This window comes from Coloeus monedula (genome assembly GCF_965178545.1).
Source record: "Coloeus monedula genome assembly, chromosome: 5".
Lineage (NCBI taxonomy): Eukaryota > Metazoa > Chordata > Aves > Passeriformes > Corvidae > Coloeus > Coloeus monedula.
The window spans coordinates 17343643-17366895 of NC_138785.1; the positions used below are offsets into that span (position 1 = coordinate 17343643).

Here is a 23253-nt window from a genome sequence, read left to right on the forward strand (position 1 = left end):
GAAAGCAGCTCTGAATGTCACTGCTATCCTGTCAGCTATGGAAGTGATGGGCAGTTACAAAGGTCCAGGCATTCCATGTTTCTTGGGCAAAATGCTTTGGTATATCTGACTTCCATGAAGTCCATCTCTGCCTGTGACTCAGATTTTAGGCAATGAGAAATCTTCTTTGGCTAATGTTAACTCAGTGATGTGCAAATAGAAGATAGCTCATGTTTAGCAGTGTTAACAGGAGTGGATTAAACTGTGCTCTGAGAGAAGCATGCTAGAGAGAAGTGCTCAAAAATTGTGTATGGAGGAGTTAATAAGCGAATGCATGCATTAATACTTTGCAGATATATATTTTAATGTCACACAGACAGGTGTCCCTCACCAACCTCATGTTTCCCACAGCAGAGTCTCAGACATATGGCTCCTTAAAACAATTTAATCATGGTACAACAACAAAATAAGAGCTCAAGCTGACACCTCCAAGGAGGGACCTCAAACAAAGGAATCTCTGGGCTTTTATATTCCTCAACATTGTACTGATGAAGGAATTGTACCCCTGAGTGCTCTGAAATGTAATCTCTTACAGGAGAGATGGGCAGCTGCTCTCTTCTCCAATTAAAGAGAAGGATGCTGCAATGGATTCTAAATTGAAAGTCCTGGATGAATGCAGTCATTATCCTGCAGCTCTGTGCCAGGAGTCTGTGTCACAGGGAGCTCAGTGTGGCAGTGCCATCGCTGTTGCACAACAAACCTTTCCTGTGATATGGTAGCACACAGCTCAGCCTGCAGGCTCTGTAGGTCACCACTCCGACCTGCCTTCATCTCACTTGTCACTGCACAGAAATCTTCTGCAGAGTGCTGGTGTTTCCTCCAGAGATCAAATGCCTAAAGCGCTTTGCTGTTTCAGTTGTTTATTGGGTCTGTCCTGAGAGGGCTAATGGCCTAGGGTCACAGAATTCAAACTTGTAGTTATTGAACATCTCTTGACTAAAAGCATGTGTAGGGATGTGTGAGAGAGAGAAGAGAGTGTGGGGATGGGAAGGAGAGGAGGTGTGTACAGAAGCTGGTCTTCCCTGTAATATAAACCATGCCAAATCCATTTACACATAGAGAGATGTAAGTGCAGTCTTAAAATCTGTGTCTTGGGTGGCAAAGCTGATTACATGACTTCATTCCTGATGTCATTTGATGGCTGTGGGCAATGAACACAAGCCACCTAGCTGCAACCTTTTAAGCTTTCTGCAGCTTATGTAAGAACTTAACAGGACAGTAAATTGCAGTAGCTGACTGCATACAAAGTACAGCAAAGCTTCAGAATGGGGAAAATGTTTGTATTTTAATAAAGGCATGGGAAACAGCTGACATCTTAACTCAAACATGAGCAGAATACTCTTAAGGTAAACATTTTTACCCTGTTATCCCATTGGCTGTCCAGCAGCAGTCCTCTGGCCAGGATCTGTGAGGTGCCAGTGATCCAAAATGCTGCACACGCTGCCTGAGGAATGCAAGCAGCATTAGTACTCAGGTAGTAAAAGTGTACTACTGGTGTTTAAAAGAGAGCCAAAGCTCTGCTCTGGTGGAGGCATCACTGCTCAAGCACCTGGGGGCTCCAAGTACCTTTCTGACAACAGCAGCCTCTTCAGAAGATTCAGAGGGGGTATTTCCTGCCTTTGAGATTGTTTTAGTGGCTCAATCATCCATAGTCTGAGCCAGAAAGAGAGTAAAAATCGTAAGATGTCTCATTGTGAGGGTAAGAATGTAAGATCTACTCATTCTAGAACTTTTATATGTTTTCAGCTGGAATCAAATTTTCTTCCAAGCGCAGTTTGACCAAAAAAAAAAAAAAAAAAAAAAAAGGCAAGTGAAAGGGAACAATTTTAGGCAGCATAGAAAATGGGTCAGTCAACATTTTCAACTTGCATAAAAACTGTTGCTAAGTATGTTCAAACTGTATTTACTTCCATTAAAATGTATAATTATCCTCCTGCTTGACCAGAAAGATGGAGGTATTTAGTTATATCAAGTAGCAAGGTAAGATTTTGGATAAAATTTCCAGCTTTAAATTTTTAATAATAATTAAAATTTGTATTTTAAATCAGAGTATAGTTCCTGCTCTGCTCCACTATGGCTCAGAGTGGTGGCCTCTGAGGACTGGAGTGAGCCCACATGAGCAGCGTCCTTTCAGGGGGTCTCTGTCATGTTTTATTCATCTGAATAAATAAGACTACCTAATAATTTGAAACAACAACTTTCAGGCCATCAGGAACTATGTAGACTTGCTAAACTTTGGTTTTATTATTCTATTCCACTGATACAATTGGGAAAAAAAAAAAAAAGGCATAACCCCCCAATTGTGAATAGGTTAAATTTAAGAATGTTGCACCCATCAGAAAAATGAAATGCGTTACTCTCTAAACATTCCTACTAAACATCTGGGAAATCTTAGCCTAAAAACAGTGCTGCAGGCACAATGGAAAATCCGTGAGAGTGATGACAGCTCTGATTTCACATGTATTTATAATCCTGCACTTCGTTTATTTTCTTGGGATTTCTGAATTTGACAGAGACAGATATCTGAAAATAACTGACATACTAGCTGTCAGCCTGTCCTTAAAATGTGTGGTCAATAGATCAAGGGAACTAAAACACAGGGGGCTCAATGTTATTCTCCGCTTCAAAATGCAGAGAGGATGAAGCATTTTATAGTTCCTGAGTGAAATGCTCATATGTGAAAAAATAAATAGCTGGCAGTCTCTCACTTCAGCAACTTGTACGTGGTGCTGAAGGCAAACTACTACCTGCAGTCTGTGAAGGAAGGACTTTGCCACTGTAACACAAACATGGAAGCATGAAAATGAGAGCTGTTTGGGGGTTAGATTTTCACCAGGCCTGTGAAGGGTCCTTCCTCAATAAACGGGATCATTTTGTGCAGTAACTTTGAGATAATTCAATTCAATGTGCAGATCAATCTCCTTTGTTCCTATAGGCATTAGGGGTAATGCAGAGTTTTGGCAGGTAGGAAAAGCAGGACAGACCTAAATTAAACTAAAGCTGCTTTGAGACAGAAGTTCTGTGTTATACATGTCTGCAGGTCCAGTATAAAGAGGACATTTTCTTAAAATTAAACAACATCCCATACCGACTGCAGTGACAACGAGCTAACATAAAAGGCCAACATGTTACTTTTAACTCAAAAGGCAAAGATAATAAGATTAATATTGAAATTCTCCAAATATGAGGTGGAAGACAGCAGTGATTGCTTGCTATCCACAATACTGAAACTTCTTGTGTGGTGTCAGTAGTTCTGCCAAGGTAAGCAGGAAGAGGAATGAACTACTTACCTCCACTTCCTATATCTGCTAGGCGCTGCATAAATTTCTGAGAGAGAACCTACCAGTGAGTGGCTGCAGATCAGACTAGACAAAATTTCTTCCACATGTTACAACCACATTGCTCATTAACCACAGAGATTCAAGAAGTCTGCTCTATTCAGTTATCTCAGTTGTGGGTGATGGCTTTGTGTAACAAGAGCAGTGCACAAAACGCAACTAGGGCTGGGAAAACCTGCCAGAGAAGGATCCTGGCAGCTCGTTCTTCAGAGGGATAAGCCCTGCTTTTCCAAGGAAAATTCAGCAGGACTATTCCTGCAGCACCTCCTTAGTCTTGCCTGGAAAAACAACTGTGTGGGTGTACATTTATGTATGTATGAGGACCAGAAAACAACTGGTAGACTGCGGTGTGTATGACTGAATCTGCAGCAGCAATGATTTTGGGTCACCTTAGAGTAAATATCTTGTTACAAAGACCTTTTGGTTTAGGACATATGCCACTTACTATTTCATAAGTAAATAGAAGCTATCTTGCAAGGAGATCATGAAACATCATACAGTTTTAATGTAATGATTTTTATTTTTCCCTATCATAGTTTTCTATTCATACCACAGCTCCCGACCACATACAATAGTGTAGACATGAAAATTAGTGTGTGTGGCTGTCACATCCCACTCCTAAAAGGAAGGGAGCATCCAACATTCCTAGATGCCACTGGTGGAAAAGGAATGACAAATTTCAGAGGGTCTGAAAAAACTTAGAAAGTGTTACTAGTAAATTATGCAGAATATTTGCTGTCACTTCAGGAGGTACCTGTATTTGAATGTGTGAGGACAAGAATTCTCACTGCAAGTGAGAATACAGAGTTGAGAGAGATTTGAGAAGGGTTCCAGATATTTAGACAACTTCCTGGAGAGAACTGGGATCTTTCTGAATTTTGCAGTTTCAGAAAACTTGTTTATAGGTGTCTTTCTGAATTTTCTCTCCTACTTCCACTTTGTTTCATAAATCAGTGTTGTTTGTCTTACAGTGCACCTATTGCTGGTGTGGCACTTTGTAAAAGTAGAAGACTGGATTCACTCTGGCATTCTTGCTAGCAATGGCAATGACAGCAGGTTTCAGAAATGCAGAATATGGCAACCAGGGTAGGGAATTCCAGAGTATTCTCTGAGGGCTCTTCAAACTTGTCTCTTGTATGAATACTTTTTTTTGTGTGTGTGTACACAGGAGATGCATGAAGATATTAATTTCTTACTCCAGTGAAAATGTTGGTAAGAAGGCAGAGAAAACATAATTGTTACTGGAGATAGTCTTCAAAGAAAATCTAAGAAGAAAATGTCTGTTACACAAGCAGTCTTTGGGAGAAAGCCTTTGAAAAAAAAGGGATGCACAATTAAAGTGGTTTCTTATGCTGGTTAGCAATGGACTTGGAAGGCAGAAAACATTGTACCAGTGTTTCTCGCTGCAAAAGTCTGCTGTAGCCTGATAAATGTTACGAGTAAAAGATAAGGGTGTGCACTGAAAAAGAGCTGTTAATGACACATTGCTGCAAGAATTATGCTGTCTGGTGGAATGGAGATATTTGTCCAAATGCTTGTTATTCCTGCTTGCTTGTCACTCCTGAAAGTCCAGCTGGTATCTTTTTCGTGGGTCCAGGGAGACACAAGTATTCCCTGTTGTACTACTGTATACCTCAAAAGAAATTGTCTCAGCAGAGAAGAGGGGGCAGCAGGAGGAATTTTGGCAGCAGGATGATAGTTTGCCAAGCATATTCCTTTTTCTTGACAAATTTGTTTCTTTTAAATTCAAATTATCAGTAGTCAATTCAGCATATTCTATGGTATACCCTCTGATGAAGTTCATACCTCTGTCAACCCATCTGGAACACTGACCATCAATTTTGAGATGGACTTGGGAAGCAGCTATGGAAGGCATAATACTGTTTCTTTAAATAATCCTAAATATCTAGGTGTGTGAATAGTCATTACACTTTACAGGCTGGCACTGGTTTTGCTTTGAATGCTTCACTTTATGGTGCACTAAATATTTGTGAATATTTGTGACTGTATCTGTGACCAGTGCCAAAGAAAATGCTTGGCTTTTGTGATCAATAGGCATTTCACTTCTGTGTGTCCAGGCTTTTCCATCTGGATGCATTTTCCACACTTACCAAGAGCTTTGAGACCTACACAGTCTCTCTGTAGGTGTGGCATACGAGAATATCCTCATCAAAACTGCAGTATTTTGGTGAATGAGCAATTTAGAATTTGTTTTACATATGAGTGGGGCTTGCCGTTCACCTGTTGGTCTCATAATTCCTGTGCTCCCTGCACACTTGGTGAAGTGAAAAAATTCTTTTCAGCAGATCCCGAACTGCTGGAGTCACACAGCCCATTTGGCATCCCAGTCCTTGGAACAGCTGTCTCAGGAACCAGTCTGATTCAGCCAATAAGCAGCACAGCAGAATGATAAGCGCAGCAGGGGCAGGCTTTTGAGGTCTGTGGCTTTTGCGGGTAACACCCCCAGTTTCTTTGCTGTGGGGACAGAGACCTGGGGATTTTTCCCTGGTGCTTTTGCCCTGTTCCAGACACAAAAACAAAAAATGAAGATGATTAAGGCAATGCCTATGTTCATTCTGGTGTTTACAGGTGAGTGAACATTTCTTTATATTTTTTCTCAGCCAATACTTCCTCTTCAATATTTGTAATTACTTCTTGAAAATATTCCTAAGTACATTCTAAGTGTTAATTCATGTCTTGATCTGTAAGTACAATCACTGAAAGTGTTTTGTCTGTGCATTATCATATTGTACCACATGAATGATTACTTTAGTTACATCCCTATCAGTAAATTAAGCTTAATCAGTAAACTAATGCTTAAAAAGCACAGTTATTCTGCCATGCAATTATCTGTGGCACTCCTAATAATAAATCTTCAAGAATTATTTAGGTTGTATTTTAAGAAATCCTCTGCAGGTACAGGAAGACAAAATGGCCAGTATAAAAGGTAAGACTTGTTGCAATATTAGTCATCTTAGACTCATTAATGAATGACAAAAATAAATGTTAATATCGGTTATGATCAATATCGTAACAATCAACAATAAGACTAGAGAAATGACAACACCTACAGCTCATCCCTTTTTATTTGTCTGCACTGCTGGTTACAGGTACAGTGGCAGTATCTCAGTGATGCTGCAAGGAAACAAAAGAATTTAATTATTTCGAGCCTTTTAACAATAAGCATCAGGCTTTCCCACCTGCCCTACAAAGACTTTGTAGATTTGCTGATTAGAAGTGAGAATGGCTGGGATCTCCCTCTGCAAGTTTCATGAGCTTCCCAACTTCACCATTTGTACAAAGGACTGTCAGGACCCCTTGTATCAGTTCTGTCTAATGAAAGCGTTTACGTTTGATACTCAGAATTTGTGTCTGAATGTTGCATTAGAGAGGCCTTACATAATCTGAGTAAAGTATTAGGCAATAATGAAAGGGGTTTATATTTGTCTGTTAGAATTTGTGACTAATTTTATCCGTTTCATACATTTCCACCAGAACACTCTTGCTTGTGAAAAAGAAGAAAATAGGCTTTGTCTGGTGCAAAGACATAAAGCACTTCCTTCTTTACACCTCTAAAGCAATAGAGGGAGAATTTAAGAAGGTGGGAAGAGGTGGAGGGGGTTGGCTAATAGACTTTCTTATCGTGAAGGTACATGTGGTCTGAAACAAGCCTGCCTGAGAATTTATGCTGTCCCTCTTCTAAGGAGTTCATGGAAATATGCATACCACCCCTCTCTGCTGAGCTGTGCCCTGCTTGGCAGAGACCTATGAAAGCTTCAAAGTGACAAAGCAAGTTTCTCTCCTAAGCCTGGAGTAACCTTAATGCATTGCTAACAAGTGCTGCACATTCTCAGAGAGAGGCAGCATCTGCCCATAAGTACTGTTGGGTGCACACGTTTGTTCTCTTCCAGAGAAACTGTGGATGGATGTTATGTCCAGAGGGGATGTTATAATTCTAGGAGGAGCTTTGCAGACAGCAAATCTCAGGGGAGACCAGAATTAAATAAGTTGTTTGATGATGCTGAATTTTTTTAACTTATGTGTCCAAGAATCTCCCAGGGCACAGCTTTGCTGCCCTGTGATGTTTCAGAGTCCATGTGGAATTTCCTGGAGCTTCTGCTTCTACAGAGGAGGTTTTGTTTTAGTTTGTTTTTTTATGTCACAACTGTGGCTGTAAAAAGGACCCCCTTAATGCTCCAATAACTTATAAAAGGTTATAGTTTTTCTCTCTTCCTGTCATTAACAAAAAGTTCAGGAAAAGTATCTTTCACCCCTCCCCAATTCTTTTTGATTAGTTTGCAATAGAAATGGAGAAGTAATGTGAAAGAAAGGGTGTTAATTATATTTGTTAACTAAAGCAAGCAAATGAGTGTCATCATCTCCATCGATGTGGTTGCTTCCCATTTGAGAAGCATATAGGGAAAGAGGAAAAGTGAGAATGAGGATGAATATATCAATAAAGGCCCCAGGTGAACTGAGCTGCCATATCCTATCAACCCCCATCAAAACAAATGAAAATGGGTTTGCTAATTATCACAGAGTGTCCAAATCTAGTAAAAGCTCTGCTACTGTTCCCTTATGGATTTCATTTTCTTACTCCAGAGCAAGGAAACAGTATCTGAGAATAATATCTGTGATTTTTTTTTTTTCCCAAAGCTTAGTAAATGGCAGTGAGGGGAGTTTTTCCAAACTTTTTCTGAGAAATATCTTAACAATTTCAACTGAAATGTTCATGAAAAAAAATGGATGAAGGGAAACATTCCAAATGTAAAACAGCAGGCAAGATTGTCCAAATTATGAGCATTTGAATATTATAACTGAAATTATCAAACAACCTTAGGAGTACATGGTATGATGTACTCCAGCAATAATTTAATGAAATTTTTAAATTTTAGGATATCTTTGTAACGCTCAGGATGCATCAACAACTCCAAACCATGTAGGCTACACAGAAACAGCAGGTGGTTTATCACCTCCTCGGGTAGGTGGTAAACGTAACCAAAGTTCTTCACCAAGTTCTGCACCAGAAACAGAGGATACAGAGGATCCAGAGGATCGTGTTCCAGGTCTGTTTTTTAAGTTGTTGCTTCCTTCAAGTCCTGAGTCAGTTCTTCCCTCAAGTGGGCACACCTGAGTCTTGTGAATGCCTTGTTGCACTTTTCTGCTGTTGTTTTCCACACAATGACTCTCCTTAGAAGAATTGTGAGCACAAACCAATTTAGCAGCAACATGTGATTGATTTAAACAGGTTTCCACCTGTTTCTACAGAGGTGGAAGCTGGAGCACAAAGAATATTTCAGACATCTCAAATAATACAGCCTAAGTAATTCTCTGTAGAGGGGCAGGAAATGCATCATTTAATATAAAATCAGGCACTTTCCATGATCAGTGGGTAGCTTCATATTCTGTGCCAAGAGAAGACAACTAATGAGGAAGATAACAGCAGAAAAGGTCCCCCCGACCTGTGAAGTGTCTTGATTGTTTCTGTGACACCTCTCTGTGCAGCACATGCCTCTGTGTGTGTCTCAAATGCCACCCTGCTCCCGCTGGGCTTTCTGGAGGCTTTCTGCTTTCTCAAGCCCCACATCTTCTCTTAACACAACAGCTGCAGGCTGCATGAAGCTTCGTACGTGCAGGCTCAGAACACTAATGCTTTCTCAAATCCTGCATTTGTGGGGCTTTGGGTGGTGGTGGTGGTGGTCTCCACTAGCAGCTGCTAGGGCAGTGTTAGCAGCTGAAGTGTCAGGGATTTCACCTGCCCTCCCTATTTCCTCCCCTTGTAGTCTCTTACACTGCGTCTTATACTGAGGTAGGGAAAGCAGCTTTAACTTCACTACACATGGCTGTGCAGTTTTCTCAAGTTTCTAATTTTTATTTTTTCCCTTTCGGCAGGAAGAAGTCTGCCAACTCTAGTAGGTAGGTTGACAACTTCAAGATATGTATTTAAATGATTTTTTTCTTTACCTAAGTTTTGAATTTTTAACTTCTTTTACTGCAAGTGGTCATGGAGTACAAAAACTAAATATGGACTTGCTGAAAAACTCTGTTTTCATATAATAGTATTTAAGACACTACTTAATTGCAAGTCATGGTATTTCTCTGGTGATTTGTTTAATGAGGGTATCACTCTACTAGACTAAACCATAGTAATTTGCTTTCTTATTACTATAATTAGTATTTGGGCCTTTTCCTTTTAACAAAATCTGCAACACAAATATTAATTTTGTGATCAGCAGTAACTGTTGCTCACAAAAAAAAAAAAAATTAATTATAGCACATATTTGCACTGCCAAAAAAAAAAGTACTGTAGTGATCTGTGACATGGCTTATTTCTGTACAAACCCAGACCTGAATGAGATTTGTGTTTGTAGGAAAAATCAAGACCTATATTTTAGTGTCACATATAACTATTTTATGCTGTATAATTACCCACCAAAAATATAGGTATTAATTTTTATCTTGTCTTAATGGCTTAGAGTCATGGTTACCTTTCTTTTTGCTCTTCTAGTGGCAGGAGTCAGCATTGCCCTTGTGTTGCTTTTTGTTCTTATAGTTGCTGCTTTTTGGTATGCATGGAAAAAATCACAGGTAAGTCCAAGTCTTTTTCTTTGGATATTTGTTACTGTTTGTATCTGTGTATGTTATAGAACATGAAGTTTCAGCTTCCCACTTTTCACTCAGACTTCTGATGTTCGTTTGCACTGTAGTTGCTTTTCCACTGGGAGGGGAGTTTTTGCCACTGTATGGCATTCTTAAGGTTAGGCAGCTTATAACTAAAATTTAATTTACCTCAGCTTAACTCCCTTCTGGGATAGGACCTGCTCACATTTTTGTAGGAATGGTTTCTGGTTTACAGTTTTTTTCATAAAAGATCCTGCATCAGCAATGACAATTGAAGTGTTCAAGTGAGTTTTATGTCTGAATTACTTTAGATCCTGTAATTATTTATCATGATTTATGCTATAATAACTTGTCACAGACAGTCTTATCTGTGATGAGTTAATATTGATAAAAATTAAAATATTAGGTAACTTATGTAGTAATAAGAATAAATGCAGTAACACTATAGAAACAGATATGCAAAAATAGTCTGTTACTGAAACAATTTAATAATAAGGAAAAATATCGGGAGAACTTATATTATACTGACATTATTGGTTTTGCATTTGTGTAGCTCAGGTGCACGCTGCAGCCATAATAATGTATTTGTGTTTCTTTCACAGGAGGGTTCAGTTGTAATCAATCCTATCCCCTACGGTGAGGCTGGAGCGTCCTTAAGAGCCCTCCCGGTGCCTGAGAACTAACAGGAGTGGCCTTTTGAGAGAGCAGTGCAGTGACAGCAGGAGAGCTGCTGTGTGACCCTCTGGGAGGAAAGAAAAGCCCTCTCCATTGCAGATAGTTAAACAGCACTCTCAAAAGAGCTGCATCTGCAAAATAGTTACATTCTTGAAGTTATAAATGTCCTCTTTAGGGAAAATGCCACACTTAAACTATTTTCTAATAAATTACCCCTGCACAGAAACACCACCACCGTTGAGACTAGCTGGAATGGCCACTGTTTGTGCTTGTATACCTGTGAACTACCTTTTGGAAATGGCTCCTGGAAAGTTTTCTCGACCAAAATCTGGCTTGGGCCACAATTAGTTTACCAGCATAAACAGTGCTATTCCAGTGCCTGGGAGTTTCCTAGGCATTGGTTCATTTACTAGGCTAGCTATTGTGATTGTTTTCATTTACACTTAATTTAAAATTACACAGTTGGTACACCCACCCACTCATGATCAAAGATGACCATTGCAAATCTTTGCTTGCTCCTTGTGCTGCTCAGGGGAAGAAGTAGTGGAAGAATGACAGTATCATCCAATAAAATTCAGGTTTCCAGTCTTAACTGATTCTTAAATTTAAAATCGGTTTAATAATAATTAAGTGCCACTCTTCCACTATTTCTTCCCATGACTGAGTAGCACTAACTGGTGCCAGGTGCTCTCAGCAGCCAGGGAGTGCTCTGGGGCTTTGGCTGTGCAGGAGCTTGGGAATCTGGGGCCCAGGAGATGTACAGACACACAAAGGGCTGCCCTGCCAGAACATGGTACAGACAAGAGGAGCAGAGAGGTAAGGGGATTTTCTGAGATGACTCCATCAGAATACTCTTGTGTGAGCTTTGACAAGTGACATTTATTCCTGAGACTGAGCTCCTGGTCTGTAGGGCAAGACCAGTAGTATGTCCCCAGCTTGTATTTATCTGTGAAGATAAATATATTTAAAAGCATGCAGTGTGTAAGTCCCACAGCAGTGCAGCTACCCTGAGAGCTGTAAATTTGCAGGAAGACACAGATTCTGGTTTTTGTAAATCTCCTCAAACCAGTATTACTTTTCCCTATGTCAGCTTTCAATTTCAGGTGCCAACTGACATTCTCTACAAATAGAGACAATTTCTTCATGAAAGCCAAAAAGAGATTTTTAGATGACTTTTGTGAAACAAAACACAAAGGAATATTTGAAAGGTCATCACTTTTTCCATTGGCTCCATAGATAACAATATCTTTTTCATTTCTGTTTGCTTACTCTGAGTTTAAGAATGAGGTAATTGTATGAATTATATGTGTAGCAATATTATTTAGGGTGAGAGAGTTGGGCTAAATCTGCTTCCTATATGGTGTTTTTTTTTTTAATGTGAATCTTCTGTTTTTCCTTCATTTAATAGAAATTTAGTAAGTGCTTAAATGCTTTTTTAGATATTGCATCAAGAGTGCCCTGGGCAACAAACAGTATTATTTGAATGCAGGGGAAATAAGAATAACAAATATTTGCAAGGAATAATTCATATAAACTATGTTTACAGTGCTTTGTAATTGATGTTTGCAAGCCTCTTCTTTGTGAATAACTTTGCTTTTGAAAATGTTTTTGGACTGGTTGTATTTTTTTTCTGAGCTTTTACAGAACTTGTGTGCTAGAAATAGTATTTAGTATGTGTTATTTGGTGTTCATGTTTGGTTATTGCGCTGTTTAAGATGTTTGTGATTGCTGAAAAAGTATTCCTCTACCTTGGCTGGCCAGTCCCAGAGGAGTAGATGCTGAGTATTTAGCAGATAAACTACCTGTGGGCTTGCAATTACTTGCATCAATGAAGCCTGAGCAACACCTGGGCTGACACAGGTGCTCACAGTCGGAGGATTTTTGGCCCACAGTCCTGCAGTTCCCTGCCTGCCAAGGAGGGGAGCAGCTCATGGGAATGATGGAGCCATGGGGGAGAGGGCAGTCCCAGCTTTCTGGGGAACAGGGGAGATGGTGTTGCAAAAGCATGTTCAGACAAGGCAACAGAAAACTTGAAAGAACCATGTTCTGCAGCTCTGATCGGAAATGAGACAGGAAATAAATGGAAAGGGAGAAGCGTGTGGAAATCAGGGAAGCCCTGATGAGCAGAAGCTGGGGATACGAAAGTCAGACCAGCAACACATCCTACCTGTGGTTCAATGGTCCTCGCATTCATATGCACATTTTTAGTTTATTTATATATTTTTATAGTTTATTTTTATAGTTTATTCACGCTTCTTTTCCACTATAGGAAAGATGAGTAGGAATTGCCTCAATTTGAAGGAAATGAATTTTATGTCATTTAGAGTTAAGCCTTTTTGTGTACAAGAAGAGAAAACCAAACTACCCAAAGGGGTGTTGGAACCTTGTTAACTGGAGATTACTTTTAAAAACAGATTACCCAAATTACCCTTATTACCAGCACAGTGTGAAGAAGGTTGCATTGAATAGTCTCTGCAGGTCCCTTCAAGCTCTGAATTTCCAATTTCCAACAACTACCACAGCTAGATAGTTGTGTTTGTACAGCAGCTAGTTTCATTTGTGGATAACTTGCAAAAAATTAAAAAGCCCTGTACACTGCAGCCAGCAGCACTAGGAACAGGTGCCTTACCAAAAAATAAGCATAGAGCAGATGTGGGTGATCTTCCTCACTTTGTATTCAAACCTTTTCACATCTCCTGCCTTTTCAGCAGACTTGACTGGTACAACATGCTGAAGACATGAGTTACACAGCTCAAGATCTCTTCTCCCTCCCTTTTAAAAATCCAGTAGGGTTGTTCACTATCATCTTCATCTTTTTACCATGAGCAAAAGCAGTGGACAGTTCTCTTTCCCTTTCCCCTGTCATTCATGATGTTATAGACCCCTAGGACAACTGCTTTGTCTTCCAAACTAACAGTGTGAGTTATTGATTTAAAGTTTAGTACTTTAAAAATGTGAAAGCACATCTGCTTTTAATAAATGGAGGCTGGAAATGGAAAGTTACTGTACTTTCTGGGGTAATAATGGCAATTTTTACAGTTCCTACAAATTTTTTAAAAGTTGGTGTCTGCACTTATGGTGTGAAACACAAGTTTGAAGCAAAAAGGATGTGTTTGGCTGAAGAACATGGACAGTATTTTACACAGTCACTTGTACTAGTTATGTACATCCCTGGATTTATACGCAGTAGCCATCTCGGTCAAACCAAGATTTACTCTTGCTCAGCATAAAGTTGAACATAAATTGAAAGGTTCACCACAAGTTGCATTAACCTCTGTCTCATAAACAGAAGAAGAAGAAACAGGAGGAAAAAGTTTTCAATATGATTGATATTGCAAGCTGGGCAGTAAAAACTTAGACATTTTTAACTCTCAAAACCTTTTTTATGCAAAGTCATCCTTCAGGCCTTTAAAATTTTATTTGTATCCACTTGTTTTGCATTCCCCTTCTGTATATGCTAGAAACAAACCCAGCAGCAGGGCAGCATGTTTTCCTGTCTGTACAGGTTTGACTTAAAAATGAAACCAGATGGAATATTGTAAATGGTAAATATGATATGGGGTGAGAAAGGACTGCAGGGCCAGGGTGTTATTAGCAATATGGGCCTTTATTTAGACAGACAGTAGGTGCAGCCACCACTGCCAGGCCAGTTCACACCGCCTCAAACAAGAGTGTGCAAGCACCTTGCAGTGAATTGTCCAGACTCTGGAGGACTGCTTCTGCTCTTCAGCAGTCCTTGCCACGAAGCAAAGCATTCAACAGGCACACAGACAAACACATGGAACATCCTTCTGTCTCACAAGCTTTCCTGCTAGTGAGTTTTGAGCTAGGCTGGATGGCTGGAAGCAGCAGTGTTGGAGACAAAGTGGATGCTTTTTTTGGATAGCACTTTTGACAGAAAGACACGGGTCCTTGGCAGGGAATTTCCAACCAGCTGATTTCAAAGCATTAAGTTCTGTTGACAGACATCACTTTAGAATCATGTTTTAATAGTATTCAAATAATTGACTGTGGCCTTCTGTTCCCTCCTGTGTGTGCTCAAGTAACAGACGGGATATGTGCCAGAGTAGGAACATCTGTGTTGTCTGATCAGAGGACTCCAGTACACCTAAAAGAGCAGGAATGGGGTGTATTCTAATGTGTGCCAGTGATAAGGCTTTTGTGAAGTGCCCCTCCCTGGGAACACCCTCTTTTTCATTTCATGCTGGACAAAACTTGGTTTCTTTGGGTTTGTTTTTTTTGGTGGTTTTTTTTTTTTTTTTGCATAAATAGGGTATTTTGAACAAGAAGCAGCAGAATTGCTTTTGCCAGGTTTGTGCCATCAAAAGTACACCAAATAAGAGAACTTTTTCCTGCAGTTAGTGAGGAATCATTTTGGGTAGCTGTAGTGTAGCCTTAGTAAGTGGAATGCCTGGGCTGATTTTAATGGAACTACTTTGTGTGTATTTCAGGTATACCTGCCTCTATTTAAACAAAAATAGAAAATAAATTTCTGGAGGACTATTTACTTAAAATTTTCATCAGACTGACTCTTATATTTTGTAGCTACTTCCAGCAAGAATTCTTTAGTATTACAGACTGAGTAGGGAAACATAAAGATGTAGAAGTAATGGAGAAAAAATTGTGTTTCACATACTCTGGTTAACATAGTTCTTGAGTATGTAGAATCATAGAATGGTTTTAGTTGAAAGGAACCTTGAAGATCATCTATTTCAAACCCCTTGCCATGGGTACAGACAACTTCCACTAGGCCGGGTTGTTCACAGTCCAGTCCCATCTTGTGCAAATATTTTTTTTTTCATTATTAAAGACAGCAAAATCAACTCTATGAAACAAAGCAAAGTCCAGCTCCCTCTCTTCTCCACAGAACATAGAAGAATTGCTGCTGTTAGCAGAGAGTAAAAACATTCTGAGGAATCAAACCTGTTTAGTCAGTGAGTAACTGTAACAGGCTTTCGGTTACTACTCAGGAGGCTGTTGTTTTCTAGGGGGAAAGAAACATTTTTATATTGTTTATTCCATCACCTTTAATTGCTGGCAAAAATCTGATCTTTGCACAAGGAGTCCTTCTTCATCTAGCACAGGTTTTACAATGTTCTGCAATAGAGTGTCCACGCTGAGTGCTGGTAAGCAACTTTGTGCCCTTTTTAGAAGTTGGCCATGATGGTTTGTGCCTCTTGGGGGTCAAGCCCCGGCGTTCAGGAGGTTTCAGAAGTGTTGCTGATCACTTCTAAAAGAAATCAGTTTTCATTGTAACTATGAGCCAAACTGTGCAAAATTTTCTCACACCAGTAATCAACTGGAGTCATCAAGACCACTCACATGAGCAATTTACTGAGCTTCATTTCACTGGTTCTGTGCTACAGATGTTGTGCTGCTCTTCTCTTCTACCATACAACTTAACTCTAAGTTTAGAAACTAAACTCTAGATTTAAACTAGAGTTTAATAACTGAACTCCATAACTAAAACTCTAGATTTAGATCCTTTTTTTGTTGACACAGGAATTCCTTTTACAGTTTCATCCAGTTAGGCATATTCTTTTAAGGGCTGTAATTCCACAGCTGCATGTTATTCTAAGCTTGCAAAGTGCCTTCTGACAGTAAAAAGTTGCTCTGGGATTCTAACAGAACAAATGAGCAAAGACCTAGTGCCTGCAAGTTATGTCAAATGAGAAGTGCTGTCTGAATAACAGAAGAGGGAAATAATCTGCCATTCTTCAGTCCAGATCTGCAGTTTCAGCAGCAGATGGCTCAGATGTTGCAGGGTCTGGGTGTATGAATAGGGACATTGTTATTCCTCCCTCAGCCTCATTACACCTAGGCAGTCTGTCTGTGCCCTCTCACAGGCACCCCATTGTCACCCCAGAACACATCTTGATCAAGATGTATAATCCCGGCATTAAATAAGTGCATTTTAAAATGGGATTATGGTGAGGATGATTAACAAGTTCTGATTAATAAATCCCAAATTCTGATCCTACTGCAATTAGAAGAATTTATTAATCACCTCTACATTTTTAATCTTAGCACCTTGAGACATTCAAGTGACTCAGAAGGCTGGATTTTCTTTCCTAACTGCATATTGAATTCCAAAACCAATAATAGGCCCTGATGATAGAAAAATACTCCGTAATCATCAGAAAGATTCTCATTAAAATAATGGTATTGCAAAAAATTCTTTAAAAGCAAAAAAAGGAAATAACTTCTTGGAAGTGCATCGATTCAGTACTAGAGAGAGAAGGTTACAGAATTATGGAATGTGCTGAGTTGGAAGGGACTCATCAGGATTATTGAGTCCAACTCCTGGCCCTGCACAGGACACCACAAGAGTCACACCACATGCCTGAGAGTCTTGTCCAAATGCTTCTTGAGCTCTGTCATGCTTGGTGCTTCCCTGGGAAGCCTGTTCCAGTGTCCAACCACCCTCTGGGTGGAAAACCTTTTCCTGATATCTATCTGATCTGATATCCCAATGCCCAGCTTTAATTTAGGAACAGGCTTGAAAGGGAAACAGGGAACATACACAACTGGAATTAGGGCATAGCATGTCTAAGGTTTTCAAAGAAGATTAAAGATACATTCCATTCAGGATTTGCATTTGTTATACAATCAGGAAAGGTCTAGAGCTGGGGGGAGGACAGGGGAAGCCACCTTTCACAAGGTAAAATATCTGCTATTTTTAGATTTTATTAAACTCCTCAAATTTCTATTTCAAACATAATTTGTAATACTTTTGTTTAAGAAGCCGAGTCAGTTTTGGGGATTTGTAGTGACTGAAATTTTTAAAGGTTTGCTTCCAGACATGTATCTTCAGGAACACTCAGTATGGGCAAAAAGTAACAAATTAGGAAAAAAAGAAAGACTGAGGGTTGGGTTGCCATGACATAAAATAGAAGGTGGCCACCAGCTGCAGTTAAAACAGGACTCTGTAGAGTATTTGTATCTGCTGTATTTGATATGAGCCATCACAGAAGGCTAGTTTCCCCTAGAAATCCTAAATGGATTCTTTCTTTCCAGTAAGCTCCTGATCAGCTTGTGCTGGTGGAACTGAGATGAAGAGACTTTGTTCTACACATTTGGTGCTAACCAAGCAAAAGAGAAATGTGACTCCTTGGTCACAGGCTACTCCTTTACCAGGAAAATTTAATTGATTCTAGAAATGTTGACAGGAGTCGCAATATCTTTGGAAATATGGATGTTACTCACATGTTTTACTAACAAGTATTTTGGTTAGTGTCAGTAAAGGCCATGGTTTTTTCCCAATGTACAGATATTTTCTAGGAAGCCAACTGAGAAAATGAAGCAGGTTTGCATGGGCTCATTACAAATATGATTGGCACCAAAACTGGGTTGTGTGTTAGTGGGGAAAATAACTGAAAATTTAACTCCAGGTGGAAATTATCCAGAACACTGACAGATGATTTGGCACCTTTTTATGGCCTACTGGTTCAGCTCCTCAGTTTGTTTCCATACCAATGACAGCTAAGGCCACCAGTTTCTCACTGATTATGAATTCACGGCAAAACTGCAGCTTGTGAGCCATGCTGAGCTGTCTGCTCTTCTCTTGTGAGCAGGACTGTGAAATGCACAAAAATCCAGCCTTGTGATGCAGCTCTCATTTCATAGGCAAAGAAAGGGCATTCACTGAGAGTGCAGGAGGTGAGATGGAAGCATGAGTGGAGCCTAGCAGGAAGGTCTTGGAAGGAAGTGGTGAGCTCAATGACAATGTTGTAATCCCTATCTCTTTTCTTCTCCAAAATGTTTGCACTGGATTCAGGGACTGATAACTGAACAGATAACGTCTGATCCCAACCTTCATGGACTTCATTAATGTTACAATTAATGAGTTCTGTTTTCTGCTGGACAAAAACCAGTCAATTAAGAAAAATAAAAATTGCATCAGGGAGTTCATCCTTATTCATCAAGGAATACAGTTTATATCTTCCCCCACTAAGGTCCTTCATTCTCTGCCTACTGGTGCAAATGGGAGGAAAACATGAGAACCAGTCCAGGCTCCTCCTAAGACACTGTCTGATGGCAGGATCTGCCTCTCTGAGAACATATCTGCTTTTCACAGAATCCTCAGTTTCCTGTCTGTAGGATATATTAGGTAGGTTTTAATGACAACTCCAGCCTAGTGAAGGCTGGTGCTCAGCATTTTGCAGCTGTGTAGATTATGCCAGATTCAAAGAAACCACAAGTCTGGAGCTGAATGGCAGGTTAGAGGCAGATGTGGCTGGGCTGAGTATTAACCAGAGAAAGTGGATATAGCTGCAGCCCTTTGAATACTAGGGTTAGGTTGGCTTTTACCACAAAAAAAATTTCATTTGGATTCACAGCTAAAAATGTCACTGTTGTGTACACTCATTTCAGCTCAGAATGAGCTGTCAGTGGAAAATACAATCTCCTAAAATTCCCTTGTGCTTTTTCACCACACGGAATCCTGGAACCCTCAGAGGAGGTGCGGAGGCACAGAACAATGGGATTTTTATGTAGTCACACAACGTGCATGACCAAAATGTCTTCTGCATATAAACAATACAGATACAGATGCCCCCTTTGCGAAGATGCAAGAAATAAAGAAGTGCAGTTCTGAAATTCTACGGCAAAAAGCTGTGTTTCCAATTTGGAATGAGAGCTGGGAGCATGGGAAGAATAAATGAAAGATTAAGAGAGATTAAGCAAGAGTATAAGGCTTTAGTGACAATGTCAGATGCCCAGGGACAAGAATGAAGCAAGGACAGAGATCAGGGATAGAAATAGTTTACATAAATTGAAGTAATAGGTCTAAGAAGTCCAGAAGATTATAAAAGCTAAAATAGCAAAAAGAGTACTGAAAGACCAATGACTGGAAGAACAGATGGGGAATTGAGATTTGAGGGCTGAAAGCAGCCAAGATAATAAGCAACAAACAATGATGAAGTCTCTGAAGTGAGGGAAGACAATTGGAGGTGGTGGCTTGGAAGAGTGAAGGCGTTGGATAAAAGGAAATGGAAAGAAAATGCTGAGATTTAGGGAGTGAAATCAAGCACTTCAGTGTTTAACCTTGTGAAACTAAAGGCGAGTACAAGCCAAAGTCACAAGTATTCATTTGAGGCATCAAAATGTTAGAAAGGACCAGCATGCTTCAGAATGAGAGCTTATGTGTGACCTGAATACTGTAGCCAAGGACTGTCCTTGTAATGGGAAAAACAAAACTGTAGCTAGAAGTAATGCTGAACTCAGAGGGTTTTGGCCCAAATATTGATGATGTAAGCATTCTTCTTTAAAAAAGTAATATTTTGTACCTTCAGCAGCTTTGCAAACACAGCTGTTGGGCACAGGCTTTAATTATATTTAAGTCAGTGTATTGGTACCAGTTTGATGGTTAGAAAATACATAGCAATTATGTTTTTTTTACTTGAAGGCCTTTTAGTTAACAGAAAAGTCCAAATGAACTGGTATTTCCAATTCAGACCGAAATCAACTCAGTTAAACTGTGTCCTTTCAGATGTTTCTTCACAAGATGGAATAGAAAATCTTGCAGTCTCCAAATGTTACATAATGGATAAATAAGGAAATAGGAGTTTTGTCTGAAGGCCTGGATGTTTCTAAATATGAGTAATTTTTTTCCTAGTGATAGAATGTTGATTCCTACACAACAGCCCTGCTGTCTGGTTGTGTGAACACATACATGGTTTTCAATAACCAAATGCAATGCAAGTTAATGATACACACTATATCCCTAAGGGAAAGGTTAGTAAGAATCTTTTGCTTCCCCTCTTCAGGAGAATTCTTGCTAAAAACTTTGTATTTGGGGGATTGATGGGGGAGATTTTGGTTGCAGTTGGTTTTTTGTGGGTTTTATCCATCACGAACCAGCTTCTGCTTCTTCACTCATTTCTATGGTAACGTAACAAAAATCCCTTCCAATGAAAAAAGTTGAACTCTAGAATGGGCTCAAATTTTGGAAAGCAGTTTCCTAAATAATTCCAATATGCACGGTGCTTCAAGTGACTGATAAATTCTCGAAAACTGGAAAATTATCTTTTAATAGAGATTTTCATTTCACCTGCTGAGAATTCTGTAACAAAAGCACCCAACGAAAAATGTGCTCAAATACTATGACAGTGCATTTTCATGGTCTCTTCAGATGACATTCAGGAAGATGAGCACCTCCCTTCAGAAAACCACAGTGAAACCAATGGACAGCTAGAAATTTCAAGGAAATCTAATTTTGTACTCCAGTGTATGAAATATAGTTATTTATAGGGTGTGTGATGGCAGTGGTGAGAATGACATCAAGGTGACAGGCTGCTGAGGAAGAATTCAGAAAAACCTGATTAGATGTTTGGGCAAAACACTCTTTGTTTTTAGTAATTCTCCAATCAGTCTGGTGTGATCAATAATCACTGGAAATTTTCAGAGGCTTTCAGTGATAAAGAAGTATACATTATTTGCTTGCAGTGGGATACAAATATCAAAATTATTCCTTGTTCTTTCAGGGAAAATAGTCTTCCTCTTGGCCCTACCCTCCTGCAACTCTAGAATATGAAGCTGTTGTGTGTACTCTACCTCATCTGTGCTATCTAATTAATGGGGTGAGAATAAAAAAATGGGATCCTGTTGGGGAAGTGCTTCTTCCTAGATGTGCAGTCAGATGCCAGTTTTTGCTTCAGTAAAATGAAAGGAGTTCTCTCAGTATTTCCACTGTTGTTCCAGTCAGCTATTGGAATTGTTTCTAATTGTTCCCCTCTTGGTTTTAGAAGGTGTGATGAGTACAGCAGTTTATTCATAATTTTCCTCCATTTCAGTGTTTTCCCACTAATACTCTCCCTGTAGATGATGTTTCTCATATTTCCAAAAGAACTGTAGGCCTCCTGCTAAGGACCCTGACTCCCTTTAGGGATTCTTTGACATACAAGTGAAAAACACTAATAACAACTAGAAAATACTGGGTTTATTTATAATCTTTCCCTCAGAAATAACCAACTTTATATGCTCTGAGACAGTGTCTCCTGTTCTCCTATACCACTCCATAGCCTTTGACAAGATTTCATTATTGACTGATCATTTCCAATTCTGGTCTGGAAAAGGATGGTGAAAAATAACAGTAAACCAACTACATAAAAAGAAGTTTAAAAATAATGGAAAATAATATCTGAATAAGCTGGGTTTGCCGCATCTTAACCAATTCTTAACACATTTTTTAATTTCAGGTTATTTCACTTTCTGATGTGAAAAATGTCTTGCTTTCTTCTGCTGCTTCCAGTATTTTAACATCACAGTGAGACTTTTTGGTCATATTTTGGGGTAATGGAAATACTTGCTGACATGCAAAAACATGCTCTATATGAGCTCTGGAGGATGACTGCTTTAGAAGATGCAGTGAGGATGAGACAATGATACAAAATTGCAGCTCATTTTTTTGGTTGTCAAGTTTTAGTGTCTCCTTTTAGGCCTATTGTTAGAGTTTTGATAGATTTCACTGGAAGATTACACACTGGTGCAACAGCTTTTTGATCAAAAATTGTCTTTACTTGGTTGAAATGGAATTCAGGGCTTAAACAGGCTAAAGGAAAACTCAAATTCCAAGACAAGTTCAGAAAATCATGCAAATCTGCAGCTATCACACTGTAAGAGTTTGAAATTATAAAGACCACACAAATAGTTTCATGAAAGATCTTCAAGCAAAGCTTCATTTTTTCCCTTTGGAGAAGTGGAATTTCTTCATCTTAATGAAATCCTTGTCTATGGCACTGGTCTTTCTCATTTCCTCCCATAAAACAAAAAAATGACCCCTTTTTTTTTCCAGCTGTAATCTACTCTGCAAGTACAAACAAATGCACATGCTTACTGAACTCCTACCAAAGTTAAAAACCCATCTTTGAGCTGTTGCAGCACTGGAATCTGAGGTGAATGCAGGAAAGGAAGGTTTTGCATCCAAGGATGCTGCTTGCAGCTGTGCTGCAATTGTCCAGCAAAACAGGGAAAATTATCTTTTGTTAATACAAAATATGAAGCCACTTCTTTAGTTCAATGTTTGGTTTAATCTGAACTGCTCTAACAGTTGTACAAAATGAAGTTTTTATACATACACCAAAAATTCAGATGTGAGCGTGGAGCAATTTGGGTTTGTTTTCTATCTGACCTCAGTGATTAACAGGTGGACAACATCTGACTTTCGTATATTTTTAAAAATCTAGAAATGTTTAGTCTATTCATGTAGAGTCTTAAGAAAAAAAATCCCCTCATTTTCAAAAACGTTTCTGGATGAAATTTTGATGCTTCTGTATATGTGTTGTTCTGGGGTTAGGCAGAGTAATTTGGCTTAGAGCTGCCAATTGAAACATGAAGTGTTTAGCAAAAAATGTGCATCTTTAATCTGACATGGTTTCCAGAGAAGCATCTGCAGTTTGTTTTGTTGTGGTATTTAGATACATATTTGACTTCTTTCTTCAGCAAGTCCAATCTTTCTTTCATAGTTAAAACTGGCATCTGAGTTGACAGTATATAGACTGGTCTGGACAGGAAGCACTGCAGATTAATTTGGACTGGAGATAGCTGGATCTGAAAAGATGATCTTAGAAGTGTGTAGGTA

At 39.3% G+C, this 23253-nt stretch overlaps 1 protein-coding gene across 1 annotated transcript; it reads left to right on the forward strand.

Moving 5' to 3' along the window:
- The first annotated feature begins 5853 nt into the window (after positions 1-5853).
- LOC309573591 (uncharacterized protein) lies at positions 5854-11241 on the forward strand. The gene is made up of 5 exons (XM_082282659.1): positions 5854-5966; positions 8273-8443; positions 9270-9293; positions 9886-9965; positions 10601-11241. The coding sequence occupies exons 1-5, from the start codon at positions 5921-5923 to the stop codon at positions 10679-10681; spliced, it is 402 nt and encodes a 133-aa protein (XP_082138785.1). The 5' UTR covers positions 5854-5920; the 3' UTR covers positions 10682-11241.
- The last annotated feature ends 12012 nt before the right edge of the window (positions 11242-23253 follow it).